We start from the raw sequence: 14,529 nt of genomic DNA on the forward strand, positions 1-14,529 counted from the left end.
GAGAAGACAAGGTGAGTGCTACCACTAGTCTTGTCTCATGCCAACTGTAACCGGCATCCTGAAACCATTCATGTGTGGGGTTGCTTCTCAGCCAAGGGAATCGGCTCTCTCACAGTCTTACCTAAAAAACACAGCCATGAATAAAGAATGGTACCAGAATGTCCTCCAAGAGCAACTTCTCCCAACCGTCCAAGAGCAGTTTGGCGATCAACAATGCCTTTTCCAGCATGATGAAACACCTTGCCATAAAGCAAAGGTGATAACAAAATGGCTCAGGGAACAAAACATAGAGATTTGGGGTCCATGGCCTGGAAACTCCCCAGATCTTAATCCCATTGAGAACTTGTGGTCAATCATCAAGAGACGGGTGGACAAGCAAAAACCAACAAATTCTGACAAAATGCAAGCATTGATTGTGCAAGAATGGACGGCTATCAGTCAGGATTTGGTCCAGAAGTTGATTGAGATCAGCCGGGGAGAATTGCAGGTCCTGAAGAAGAAGGCGCAACACTGCAAATATTGACTTGCTGCATTAACTCATTCTAACTGTCAGTATAAGCTTTTGTTACTCATAATATGATTGCAATTATATTTCTGTATGTGATAAAAACATCTGACAAACACACATAAAAACCAGAGGGCAGCAGATCATGTGAAATAATGTGATAATATTCGTGTCATTCTCAAAACTTTTGGCCATGACAGTATACGGCCAAACCATGTAGATAATTTGCAGATTGAAAAACACCTCCAAATGTAAATCTTTATTGGTATGTTCTCTCCGTAACACAACATTCTCCTTTTTGATTGTCTTTCCCTCTTGTCCCTCTTGAGACTCTGGAACCTCTAGAACCTTTCATCCCCGTATGGGTTTTCTACTTTCTTGCCTACTTACATATCTACAAACAAAACACAACAATGACTGAACATGGAGTTCAGTGACTGTTGTGTTTTGTTGGTCTATTTTCATTGCCTCCGGTAGCCAGAATCCTGCTTCACACTGATGAGGGGCAAATACCCCGAAACTGCAGTCTGTGGATGGATGCTTAGCCTTGGTAACCCTTGTCTTATGTCGTTATACTCGCCACAGAGTTAGACTTTGACTTACAGGAGCCACCCTGGTGTTTCCCTATTTAGGTCCCAAAGCTCGCAACAGAGTGAAGACCTGAGGGACTACGTATCAGGGTGGTTTGGTGCTCTCCCCACTAGGAGGCACCCCCTTGGCAATGGGCTTCCTTCTCTGGAGAGAGGGATATCTGGCTATTCCCGTGTTTTAAGACTCGCAACTGAGGCTTCACGGACCCCTTCTTTGCATATTCTACTTACTGTACATATCTACAATATAAAAACGTACAAAACACTTTAACAATTAAACGCTTTAACGTTAAATTAAGAGATAAATAAACATAAAGGGCCCAGTTTGGGTTCTTTTCGGGTTCATAATCTCACACAAGGACCCAACCTGAAGGTCCACCAGTGTCCACCACTACACACGGTCAAATTTTGGGATTTCCATGGTTCTTAATGGTTCTAAGCCATACACTAAATGATATGGTGGTCTGAGTTCTCCTGGGTACGTTGCGATAGGTCTTCAAGAGAGACAATTCACTCTTTCAGATGGTCGATCTTGTCCGGTGGTCCTCCCAACACTTGTCCTTCAGGATATACTCAACACTTTAGAAAGTCTTTCAGGTGGTCGATCTTGTCCGGTGGTCCTACCAAACTTTGTCCTTCAGGATATACTTAACACTTTAGAAAGTCTATCTGGACATCTTCTCACATCATTCATCGAAAGCTGCAGAAACCATGAACATGCCAAAGAACGTCATAGTGTCCCTTTGGACTCGGATCAGATTCTTATGCGACATGCTGACATACACTTCATCGCCCTTCGCCAACATGAAGTTACCGCCTAGAAAGCTGCTTCCCCTCCACGTCGAGGATCCAGGCGTGTCACAAAATCTTCTCATGTTCTCTATCATGGGTATTTTTGAGTTTAAGCTTTTCCTCACTACCTGATGAGTGAATACTGTATTTTTAGAGTCGCTGGGGCAGGTGGGTATTCCCATTTGCAGCTTGGAGTAGATGAAGTACAGTCCGCTCTTCGGGCACACCAGTGACCCATTGCTGTACTCAACTTCATGGAGGAAAGCCAGGCCTCTTGTATGTTCCCACTGAAGAGGAGAACTGGAGGAAACGTCTGTAACAACAAGTCCTGGGGGAAATAAAATACAGATTGGTCAATACTGTGGATTTGGGTTTTATACTTATATCACTTTACTATGTCACTAAAACATAATGTCTAATATATATATAATTGATTTTTTTTTTTTTAAATCCTATTACACATGAGGGTAAGATCATCCTTAGCGAAAAAGAAAAAATTGTTTTTAAACCAACTGGTGTTAGAAAGTTCTACAGATTTGTAAATTACTATTTAAAATCTGTAAGGGTTTATCCCTCAAAAATATTTTTTTTTTCAAATCAACTGGTGTCAGAAAGTTATATAGATTTGTAATTTACTTCTATTTAAAAATCTCAAGTCTTCCCATACTTATCAGCTGCTGTATGTCCTGCAGGAAGGGGTGTTTTATTTTCAGTCTGACCCAGTGCTCTCTGCTGACATCTCTGGCCGAGACAGAAACTGTCCAGAGCAGGAGAGGTTTCCTATGGGGATTGATAGAAAACCGAGACAGAGTTCCTGTCTCGGCCAGAGAAGTCAGCAGAGAGCACTGTGTCTGAATGAAAATAAAACAACACATCCAGCAGGACATACAGCAGCTGATAAGTATGGGAAGACTTCAGATTTTTAAATAGAAGTAAATTACAAATCTATATAACTTTCTGGCACCAGTTGATTTGAAAAAAAAAAAATTTGCTCTGGACAACCCCTTTAAGTTTCCCAGTACTTATCAGCTGCTGTATGTCCTGCAGTAAGTGGTGTATTCTCCCCAGTCTGGCACAGTGCTCTCTGCTGCCACCTCTGTCCATGTCCGGAACTGTCCAGAGCAGGAGAGGTTTTCTGCGGGGATTTGCTGCTGCTCTGAGCAGTTCCTGACATGGACAGAGGTGGCAGCAGAGAGCACTGTTAGACTGGAAAGAATACACAACTTCCTGCAGGACATGCAGCAGCTGATAAGTACTGGACGACTGGATAGTTTTTTATAGAAGTACATTACAACTTTGTATGTTCTGGTACCAATTGATTTAAAAAAAAAAAAAAAACATTTATGGTGTTCCCCTGTCAGAATATCAATACTAACCATCATGACATATGCTTCTCATTCATTATCATAATGGGTGGCTGATATGCACATTTATACCAGAATAACAAACAGGGGACCAGACACAAAGAAGGGGTCTCAACGTGTTTCCACTAAAACTGGTTCATCAGGGGACCTAATTTCTGGAATTGTAGGAAGACACTTCGAAGTAGACATGATGTCCAAGGAATTTTAAGGGAAAAGTGAGATCTGGCTTTTTGAGGATGGAGGTAAAGGTCGTAAATGAAGAAAGGAAGATGTCTGAGGTTTAGTGATAGAGTGAAGAGATGGTAAGGACTGGGATAGATCCAATAGTAAGGTAATGGATGAGAGAGGATGGGACTAGTGTTGCGATGCAATATCGAGAGAAGTTTGGGAAACCTATCGTTAGTAATGGTGGAGAAGGTGCGGCAATGGCTCATGAAGACTGCAGGTTAAAGCTTTCTCAGGTGTTGTCAACCTTAGTGTGTGGCAATCTTCATCTGAGATGAGAAATATGGTGGGGGTGGTAGTGAGGGAAGGAAAGGGAGTGACCAGTGTTATATAGTCGTCTGTGGTTGTTAGAGAAGACATGACAGTAGTGAGGCAGAGATGTGCAGACTTGTTTCTACGTATGAAAGTCTTCTTCAGGTTTTCTTCAGTATCGCTGTAACAGAACTGACCCACAGCACAAAGATAACAGACAGGTAACCACACCGTGTAAAAACGAAACTCCTCTATGTTTTCTCACACACATCATTTGTTTTTTGTTTTTTTGTTTTCTATTACATCTTATAGTCAAGGTAAAAAAAAAGTCCCAAATTACAATCCCCATAAGGCTCTCGTGATGCGAAAAAAGAGAAAAAAAAAAGTTATGGATCTTGGAGGAGAGGAGCAAAAAAAAAAACCAAAATAACCATATATAATTAAATGGGCACTGTCACTTTAAAATAATATAAATATACATATTGGCTAAGGGATCTAAAGACTTTCATTCCCAGATCTGTGCCACGTGACCGAGACAGTCTCCCAATGTAAGCCAATTGGACCAGTTTGGAGTGTAGAGAGAAGAGCTCAGCCATATGCTTCTCTCTCCCTGTTAGTTCAAGCAATCGATCAGGATCTGACCAGTCAAACCCTGACTGATCGAAACTTTTGAGGTGTCTCTACAATATGAGAAAAGTTATTGAAAAAGTCACAGGTAGTCTTTAGGAAATAGATAAATGTGATGGCATCCAATAGTATCCAGTATAAAAACTGTAACGTTTCCAAGCGTATAGGGGGCTTTGTCAGGTATCTGTGTGGGTTGAAATATTTTAATATTTATGCTGGAATAAATTTTGGAAATTGTGGTGTCCCACCATGGGTGCTGTCTAGAGCACCTGAGTAAGTCACTCTTTCAGGTTAACAAGTGGGAGATGTAATACTTTGTTTTCCCCACTAGGTGTCCCCACTGTTGTTAGTGTCTCCTATGCACAGCTGAAGTCAAGGGTTAACTGTTTTGTACTATGTATTTGTGTGCTGACCAGTCACGGGTGCTTGCTCTTTCTAACCTATCCTATCTTTTCTCTCTCACACACACACTCAGCCCCACCACTTACAGGAGGGTTTAGATTTACCCCCATAGGAGGAGTTAGTTCTTGCTGGAGAAAGTGAGCCAGTTGTTAGTCAGTATTCAGAGTGAGAGGACACAAACAGGCCCAGTTCCTGCAGAACCCCTTACAGGGACCAAAGATTACAGACAACGGACTTTGTTTCTGCAAGCAACTAAGTTCAGTATGCAGTGCTAAGTTCGCTTAGGGGAGAGAAGACACCTAGGATAACCCTTGCCCATGTCAGAACCCTTTTTTAAAACATGCAGGGCAGTCTCTTGACACGAGGAACTGACCCAAGTAGGACAAAGCTACCAGGGAAAAGGTCTATGTATCCTACTGCGCAGGAGGACTGGGAAGTCTCGGCAACCTGCTACACCCAGATGACCGACAACTGGGGCTCGTATTACCCACCTAGGATGGGTCCTACGCATCTAGGGGGCAAAGGCGGTTCAGAGCCACGACTGGCATCCGTGAGTACGAGTATTTTCTTATCTCTTCTTTCTACACACCTGTTCCGGCAGAGCACATTCACTATATTGGGCAGGGCTCCTCTGGAACTCCTCTCTTCTTCCTTCTCTCTATGAAGCACCAGCTTTTACAAGCACTTGTTCTACCTCACTGTCAGCCACAAAGCTTCTGGGTCAAGATCTGTACTGTTGTATCACGTGTACTGTTAGATTCAAGCCTTGTCCAGTAAAGTACTTTATTTTTATTCAACGCACGGCACTCTGTCAGCACCTGCACCCACGTACTCCACCAAACACTTGGGTTATTTTTCCCCTTTCTGTGGGTGGTAGTACCAACATCCCAGGTGGATCTGCTACCACTCCAGGTTAGTGTGACAAGTGCCCAAGTGACACTCAACACTCCCGGAGGTTACTGACCATTGGGGACAGCAAATCGGCCAAAACAGATACCTACATCACACCAACACCCGAGGCACCAGTTATCAGAGAAGTAGCTGGGTATCCACAAAATTATATTTGACCCCCTAGTGTTCTATTTCATGAGTCTGTTATCTCTCCTGCCCGCCGTCTAGCCTTCTCCATACAAAGGAACGTGCAGCACAGCCGAGCAAACCTGTGTTGCCTATGGAGAGGCTTCTTGGCACTTCCAAGGCAGCTGCACTATGACCCCCCTCCTTTCCCCAAGTGCAACTATTTAAGGCTTTGAATCTTGGAACAAAGTGTGAATACGGCCTAAAAGATGAGAATAATTGTTTGGGTTGATACATTGTTAGGAGGAAGGTAAACGACATATGACCAAGGTCCACAGTTCTAATCTCATGAGCGGTGACGTGATGTATCCACCATACAGACCTGTGACATGAGCTGAGGGCATAGGAGGTCCATCCCGAAAACCTGGGAGATAAAAAGCATAAATAAGAACATAAATTTCAAAAAAGGAAAGATAAAAGCATAGAAATAAAAAAGATAGAGGCAATACACTAATAAAAAACAGATTTTTTTTAAAAACAAATTCAGACACCATGAACACATCTAATACTTTCTACTTAGAAGGGTACTCCATAAAAAAAAAAATCAGCTGGTATCAGAAAGTTATATACAGAAGATTTATAATTTACTTCTATTTAAAAATCTCCAGTATTCCAGTACTTAGCAGCTTCTGTATGTCCTGCAGGAAGTGGTGCATTCTTTCCAGTGCTCTCTGCTGCCACCCCTGTCCATGTCAGGAACTGTACACTCTATAGAATTCTATGGAGAACAGCTGCCACTGCTGTTCCCCTGGCTTGTCTATTATTTTCGTCCGGCAGGCGGCCATGCCAATACCATTCCAGGCTATGTTGTGGATTGGCCTTTAAGGGGCAGTCCACTATGTGCAATCCCTTTTAGTTAGAACAGTTTCCTTATGATTTTCACAATGGGTGGGATTCCCTTAGCTGTATCTTGCTGGAGAACCTGATACTAAGGGAAAGATTTATAAAACATGGTGTAAAGTGAAACTGGCTCAGTTGCCCCTAGCAACCAATCAGATTCCACCTTTCATTCCTCACAGACTCTTTGGAAAGTGAAAGATGGAATCTGATTGGTTGCTAGGGGCAACTGAGCCAGTTTCACTTTACACCATGTTTGATAAATCTCCCCTATAGTGTTTGATTATCCTGCAGCGCCACCACAGGGGAAATGAGGGATTACACATGACTTCTGAGGTCAATAAAAAAAATTTTTAAAACCATTATAATGACCAGGAAGAGAAAACTATCTAGTAATCTATGTTTATTCTAGGTCTGGTCTGGGTTACATTTGACGTCTGATCAGGGGCTAAGGTCGGTCCTAGGGTCTGAACTAACATTGAATTCTCATCTGGGCTTTGTATTTGAGGATCTCTCTTTGTTTCAGAGTCTGGTTTGGACCTTGAATTTTTTCAGCGACCTGGTCTGAAATCTGAGTTAAATCAGGAATCTGGTTTATTGGACCAGATCCCTGATCCCTTCTGATCCCTTCTTCCAGTCTACACAATACATGACCCTTTCCTGCAATATCATCTCATGGCTTTTACCTGGTCTGAAGATCTTCTGTGCCACATTCCCTCGAACCTGGAAGAGATCGTATCCACAATGTCAGATCCACCACAAGCCGCACCATCAAAAGCTGAGAAAACATGCACACCATCTCTTCTATGTAGGTTGTATAACCCCATTGACATTTTGGCATCTTTTAGATGTTACGTAGGTTCCCAACCACTTCTGGGGGCCACAACATGTCCCACATAGGAAGTCACCCTTAAAGGGATTGTTAAGGAACAGTGCCACACCTGTGCCTGGGTTGTGTCTGGTATTGCAGGTTGGCTCTATTGAAGTGAATGAGGCTGAGCTGCAGTACCACTAACAACCTGCGGGGGGCTAACTGCTTTGGGGTACAAACCCACTTGCTGGATCCGCAGCGAGTTTCTCATTTCGAATACGCAGCGAGACTCGATGTGAATCACGGCCCTGTTTATTCAATGGCAGACAAACATCCAGATGTACATCCCTGCTGCGAGTTTGTCCGTAGCCCGCCCCGTTAACCCCCCAGCCGCTGGAGACTATACATCACCGGGTCCCCGCTCCTGCTTGCTTCGGGGCTCCCGTTGTCTTCAAGTCCCGCTCTGCCAATCAGTGCACTGCGGCAGGGCAGCGCACTGATTGGCCGAGGGGGACGTGCCGGGAACCACCGAAGCAATCAGGAGCGGGGACCCGGTGATGTATAGTCTCCAGCAGCCGGTGGTTAACGGGGCGGGTTGCGGACAAACTGCCATTGAGTAAACAGGGCCGGGATCTGCAGCGTATTCAAAGTGGCTATCCAGGCATGATGGGAAATGTAGTTTTGCAAGAGCTGGAGGGCCGCAGTTTGGAGACCCATGCATAAGTGCATGCAAAAGGACGCTGGGAGATCAACCAAAACACCGCAGAGACACCATCACGTGTCTCAACGTCAGTGTATTCTAAAACATTGCCCCCTGGGAAATCAAATATGCAAAAGAACACTGCAGAGACACCATCGAGTGTCTCAACGTCAGTCAACTAGCCAGACCTTCCTCCAGGAAGGAACAACCAAACCAAGGAATGTCTCCAATTAAGGAAACCACCTTAGCAAGGTATCCATCCACAGACAGCTGTTTCGGGGGTTTTGTCCCTCATCAGTGTGGAGTAGGTTTCTGTCCTCTGTACAGACACCGGAGCACGCTCAGGGATCTTATAGGGAACCTGTCACCTAGATGCAATGGATTCTGGAAGCTTCACGTTAAACCTCGGCTCAGAACAGAAGCTGCAGTAGGTGACAACCCTAGAATAGTCCAGTTACATATACAAGAGGGGTGGGGAGCATTATGGTTTTAACTGTCCCCTTAGGCCACTTCCAACTGGGGAATCTCCATATTGGGACCCATATACTGGGAAACTACCTACTGGGGATCTGTATACTGAGAAAATACCTTCCGGGGGTCTATATACTGGGGAAACTACCTACTGGGGGTCTGTATACTGGGGAAACTACCTACTTACCTACTGGGGGTCTGTATACTGAGAAAATACCTTTTGGGGGGTCTATATACTGGGGAAACTACCTACTGGGGGTCTATATACTGGGAAACTACCTACTGGGGGTCTATATACTGGGGAAACTACCTACTTACCTACTGGGGGTCTGTATACTCAGAAAATACCTACTGGGGTCTATATTCTGGGAAACTACCTACTGGGGGTTTATGTACTTGGAAAACTACCTACTGGTGCTCTATATATTAGGGAAACAACCTACTTGGGGTCTATATACTGGGGAAACTACCTACTGGGGGTCTATATACTGGGGAACTACCTATTGCAGGTCTATATACTGTGAAACTACCTATTGGGGGTCTATATACTGGGGAAACGACCTACTAGGGGTCTATGTAATGAAAAACTACCTACTGGGGGTCTATTTACTGAGAAAGTGCCTACAGTAGGAATATATAATGGGAAACCTACCTATTGAGGACATATATGTGGTACACGGCCAGTTGTGTTGATGATTGGTCGTGACGCCAGCACACGTGTGCACAGGTGTGATGTCGATACCTCTTTTGTATATGGCTGGCTGTATTCCCCAAATGGTCGGTAACCTCCGGCTTGTTGCGGGTCCCTTGGGCTCTTGTCATGGCAACCTGGAGTGGTAGTAGACCCACCCGGGATGTCGGTACTGCCACCCACAGAGAGGGGGAAAATAACCCAAGGTAGACGGTGGTGTGTGTATAGGTGCAGACAGAGAAGAGTCCCTTGCGTTTCATACAAACATAGAACAGTTTAGTGTATAACGTTGCAGGTAGACAGTACACTCAATACCAGTAGTCCCAGTAGATACAACTTGGTGGCTGACAATAGAGCAGACTTAGTGCTTTTTTGTTTTCTGTGGGTGGTGGTACCGATGGCCCGGGTGGGTCATTTGTCACTCAGGACTAACGTGGCAAGAGCTTAAGGGACCCGCAACAACCCAAGAGGTCACCAATAGAGATGAGCAAACCTGGAGCATGCTGGAGTCCATCCGAACCCGAACTTTCGGCATTTGATTAGCGGTGGCTGCTGAAGTTGGATAAAGCCCTAAGGCTATGTGGAAATCATGAATATAGTCATTGGCTGTATCCATGTTTTCCAGACAACCTTAGAGCTTTATCCAAGTTCAGCAGCCCCAGCTAATCAAATACCGAACGTTCGGGTTCGGATCGACTCGAACCCGAACCCGGTTCGCTCATCTTTAGTCACCAACCATTTGGGCAATACAGCCAGCCACACAAACAAGCAGGTACCAACATCACACCTGTGTACAGGACAAGCACTGGCATCATCACTATAACATCACTGGCCGAGCTGTCACAAATACCATCAGTTTACCATAAAATAAGAGACTCACACATACCACCATATTACCATGTGCCATACTGTCTCTGGATAATAAGGTCATCAGAACATGTCCCCTGTCTAAGCAGACCCCTCCATTTACCCCACAGTAGTAGTAGTAGCAAGTCTAGCAGACCCCTCCATTTACCCCACAGTAGTAGTAGTTGTAGTAGTACTCTCACAATGGAAGACATGATGAAGGCGGCACTCACCAGTAACAGTTAAAAGATGCTGTATTTGGACAGTAGAGGCATCAGCAATAGGTGCTTTCCACAAGATCACAGAGCGACGGACTTTTCACGCGTAAAACACTATTAAGTAGTAGTACTAGTAGCAGGTCTAGCAGACCCCTCAATTTACCCCACAGTAGTAGTAGTAGTAGCAGTAGTAGTAGTAGTATGTCAAGCAGACCCCTCCATTTTCCCCCCAGTGTAGCAGTAGTAGATGTAGCAGACCCCCACTTACCCCACAATGTAGTAGTAGTAGCAGTAGTAGATCTAGCAGACCCCTCAATTTACCCCCCAGTGTAGCAGTAGTAGTAGATCTAGCAGACCCCCATTTACCCCCCAGTGTAGCAGTAGTAGTAGATCTAGCAGACCCCCATTTACCCCCCAGTGTAGCAGTAGTAGTAGATCTAGAAGACCCCCCCATTTACCCCCCAGTGTAGCAGTAGTAGTAGATCTAGAAGACCCCCCCATTTACCCCCCAGTGTAGTAGTAGTAAATCTAGCAGACACCCCCATTTACCCCACAGTGTAGCAGTAGTAGTAGATCTAGCAGACCCCCCCCCCCCATTTACCCCACAGTGTAGCAGTAGTAGTAAATGTAGAAGACCCCTCCATTTACCCCACAGTAGTAGTAGTAGTAGTAGATGTAGAAGACCCCTCCATTTACCCCACAGTAGTAGTAGCAGGTCTAGCAGATCCCCCCCCCCCATTTACCTCACAGTAGTGGTAGTAGCAGGTCTAGCAAACCCCTCTATTTACCCCCCAGTGTAGCAGTAGTAGTAGATGCAGCAGACTCCCCCCCCCCTTTACCCCACAGTAGTAGTAGATGCAGCAGACTCCCCCATTTACCGCATAATGTAGTAGTAGCAGTAGATCTACCAGACCCCCCCCATTTACCCCTTAGTGTAGCAGTAGTAGTAGATCTAGCATACTCCCCCCATTTACCCCACAGTAGTAGTAGATGCAGCAGACTTCCCCATTTACCCCACAGTAGTAGTAGATGCAGCAGACTCCCCCATTTACCGCATAATGTAGTAGTAGCAGTAGATCTAGCAGACCCCCCCATTTACCCCACAGTAGTAGTAGATGCAGCAGACTCCCCCATTTACCCCACAGTAGTAGTAGATGCAGCAGACTCCCCCATTTACCCCATAGTGTAGTAGTAATAGTAGTAGTAGCAGGTCTAACAGACCCCTCCATTTACCCCCCAATGTAGCAGTAGTAGTAGGAGCACTCACCATGCCCTCACCCTCACTGAGGAGGTCTTGGACGTTGGACTCCACCTTCATCAGGTAGTAGATCTCAGACGCTGCTCCACAGATAGCCAGCAGAGAGAAGACCAGCAGCAGCACCTGGATGAGTAGGGGGCCCCTGCCCATCCTCCTCCCCACCGGTGGGGGTCTGGGGGCCGGCTGCTGCATATAGTCTTCCACAGTAAAGACGGACATTGGAGGTCTTCCATACCTGTCCATCGCTGGTAGATCACCAGGGGCTTCTGTATGGTGGAGATGATGGTGATAGAGATCTGCGAAGTGAGGGGGAGGAAGCAGCGGGGGAGTTCACTTATTGTGACCACAGAGAGGGAAATTCATTCAGATGAGACACAGAGTGCACAGTCACAATATACATGATATCCTACGTAATACAACGACGCCCATCATAGCTGTGTATCCTAGACTCTGCAAGGGACAAGTCTAATCCTGTGCTACAAAGACTACAAGCCTGGCCTTAAAGGGGTAGCTCAGCAAAAAACTGGTGCCAGAAAGTGCCAGAGATTTGTAATTTAAAAAATCTCCAGTCTTCCAGAACTTATCAGCTGCTGTGTGTCCTGCGGGAAGTGGTGTATCCTTTCCAGTCTGACACAGTGCTCTCTGCTGCCCCCTCTGTCCATGTCAGGAACTGTCCAGAGCAGCAGCAAATCCCCATAGAAAACCTCTCCTGCTCTGGACAGTTCCTGACATGGACAGAGGTGGCAGCAGAGAGCACTGTGCCAGTGGGGAGAATACACCACTTACTGCAGGACATACAGCAGCTGATAAGTAATTACTAATCACTAGAAGGTGGAAAACACCTGATATACCATCTAAATCAGAATTGGTTCAAGAGATAAACAAAACATATAAATATGAGGAGGCTATAGCCTATGGCAACAATACTATTTCAAAATTTAGAGAGATGTGGTCACCATGGACATCTAGTCCACTCTTTTCACCTTAACTTTTTTCTAAATAGTTTGCTATCTGTTCTTTAATTGTTTTTTGAACATATTATAAATACATTTATGAACATAATACATGCAGAGTTATTTCACTTTCACGAATAACTTTTAAGAAATATTGCTTGAACATATGTTCCCTTTATGATTTATTGTTCACTTTCTTTGCTCTCCTTATGTTTTATTTATACAATATGCTATATTTGTTGTATACTTTTGTTTGCAAAATTCTGTTGAAAAAATGCAATAAAATATATTGAAACAGAAAACCTCTCCTGCTCTCCAGACTCCAAAGAATACACCACTTCCTTATGTCTGTTAAAAAATCTCTCAGTGGGAGGCTGCACTAAAACCCATCACCACTTCTTCCCTCTGAGAAGAGAAAGTCTGCACTAGAATAGGCGCCTACCACTACTTAGAATGTTCCTAATGTTAAAGGGGAACTCCAGTGATCTTTTTGTTTCAAAACAACTGGTTTCAGAAAGTTATATAAATTTGTGGTTTACTTCTATTTAAAAATCTCCAGTATTCCAGTACTTATCAGCTGCTCTATGTCCTGCAGGAAGCGGTGTATTATTTCCAGTCTGACCCAGTGCTCTCTGCTGCCACCTCTGTCCATGTCAGGAAGTGACCAGAGCAGCAGAAAATCCCCATGGAAAACCAAGGTGGACAATCGACTATACAGGGTGGAGCATCAGAACAAAAACAGGAACAGAAAGCAGATAAAATAGAATATAGCACAAGAACTGAAACATGAAGCAGGATACATAGAAAAGTAACAATAACTTATCCAGAAGGAGGTGACAATGGAGGCCCGAACATGACCCGGGGACACATCCAGACTGCCACCATCAGGTATCTGGGCCATCTTCATTATAAAGAACTCAAGACCTTCCTTCACTTAAAGAGTCTCTGTCAGTAGGGTTATGTTGTCCTATCTCAGGGAAGCCTTAACTAGGGACCATTGATGTAAATGCAGCTATTCACATGATCTGTGCCGCGACCCGCACTGCAAAAAAATAGAACATGTCCTAGTGCGGATCATGGCACGGATCCCTGTATATTTATGAGAAGCAGGAAACTCCACCCACCAGCTGCTGATTGGTAGTTATCTATCCATGCTGTGTACAGGCAGTCAACTGCCAATCAGCAGCTGGAGGGCGGGGGAAGGGGTGTGGCAAGAATCCTATTCTCCTGCATATTAGGAGAACGGCTGAACAGAATGATGTAAGTAATACACCGATCTGTTCAGCATTTCTGTCACTAGTTTATGCTGTCCTTATTTAAGACGTCATAAACCTAGTGGCAGATTCCCTTTAATGTTTAAGACAGCTCAACACTTCAGGTCCAGATTTATATATATAAAACAACAAAACCATGGAAACTTCTATAGACTGATTATCTGTAATTGAGATCTTTGGAAGTAAATGTGTCCGTAAACATTAGATGGATGCCGGATAAACCAGACAATTTTGCTGGATGGGCCAGATGTTGGAGGGTAAAAAGGATTGGGTATGCTGACTGTCAACATGCCTGATCCTAATGTTCTAATGGGAGATAAGCCATAACCAGGGGTGTCTGGCAGTAGGATTGCTTCTATCTCCTTGACAAATAAGCATTTGGCCAATGGCTATCTAAAGTGTGTAACACCCCCTAATGGAGCTTCCAGTGTAAGGAGGGGGGTTTTGGTTTGTTTCACCTTCTCATTCAGCGCAGTGCCTCCACCTGAGTCTTGACAAGAGCTTGCTTGGTATGCAGGAGGTTGCCACTCTTCTGCCAGGGGCTGACTCAGGAAACCCCCACCTAGCTCGGTACACACTCAATACACTATAAGTGATATACTCACAGAGAGAAGTAACATGGAAACAGGAACCAAT

General features: G+C 44.6%; 1 protein-coding gene across 1 annotated transcript in view; it reads right to left on the bottom strand.

Moving 5' to 3' along the window:
• Positions 1–1,418: 1,418 nt before the first annotated feature.
• TNFSF14 (TNF superfamily member 14) overlaps positions 1,419–14,529 on the bottom strand; it is a 33,197-nt gene continuing 20,086 nt past the window's right edge. Inside the window, exons 2-5 of the mRNA XM_069948294.1 lie at positions 11,676–11,962; positions 7,358–7,394; positions 6,157–6,198; positions 1,419–2,215 (exon numbers count right to left, since the gene is read on the bottom strand). Of these exons, the coding sequence (XP_069804395.1) occupies positions 1,782–2,215; positions 6,157–6,198; positions 7,358–7,394; positions 11,676–11,909 (747 nt within the window). The 5' untranslated portion in view covers positions 11,910–11,962 and the 3' untranslated portion in view covers positions 1,419–1,781. The remainder of the gene's footprint in view (positions 2,216–6,156; positions 6,199–7,357; positions 7,395–11,675; positions 11,963–14,529) is intronic.

The sequence above is a fragment of the Dendropsophus ebraccatus genome, chromosome 1, assembly GCF_027789765.1.
Source record: "Dendropsophus ebraccatus isolate aDenEbr1 chromosome 1, aDenEbr1.pat, whole genome shotgun sequence".
Classification (NCBI taxonomy): domain Eukaryota; kingdom Metazoa; phylum Chordata; class Amphibia; order Anura; family Hylidae; genus Dendropsophus; species Dendropsophus ebraccatus.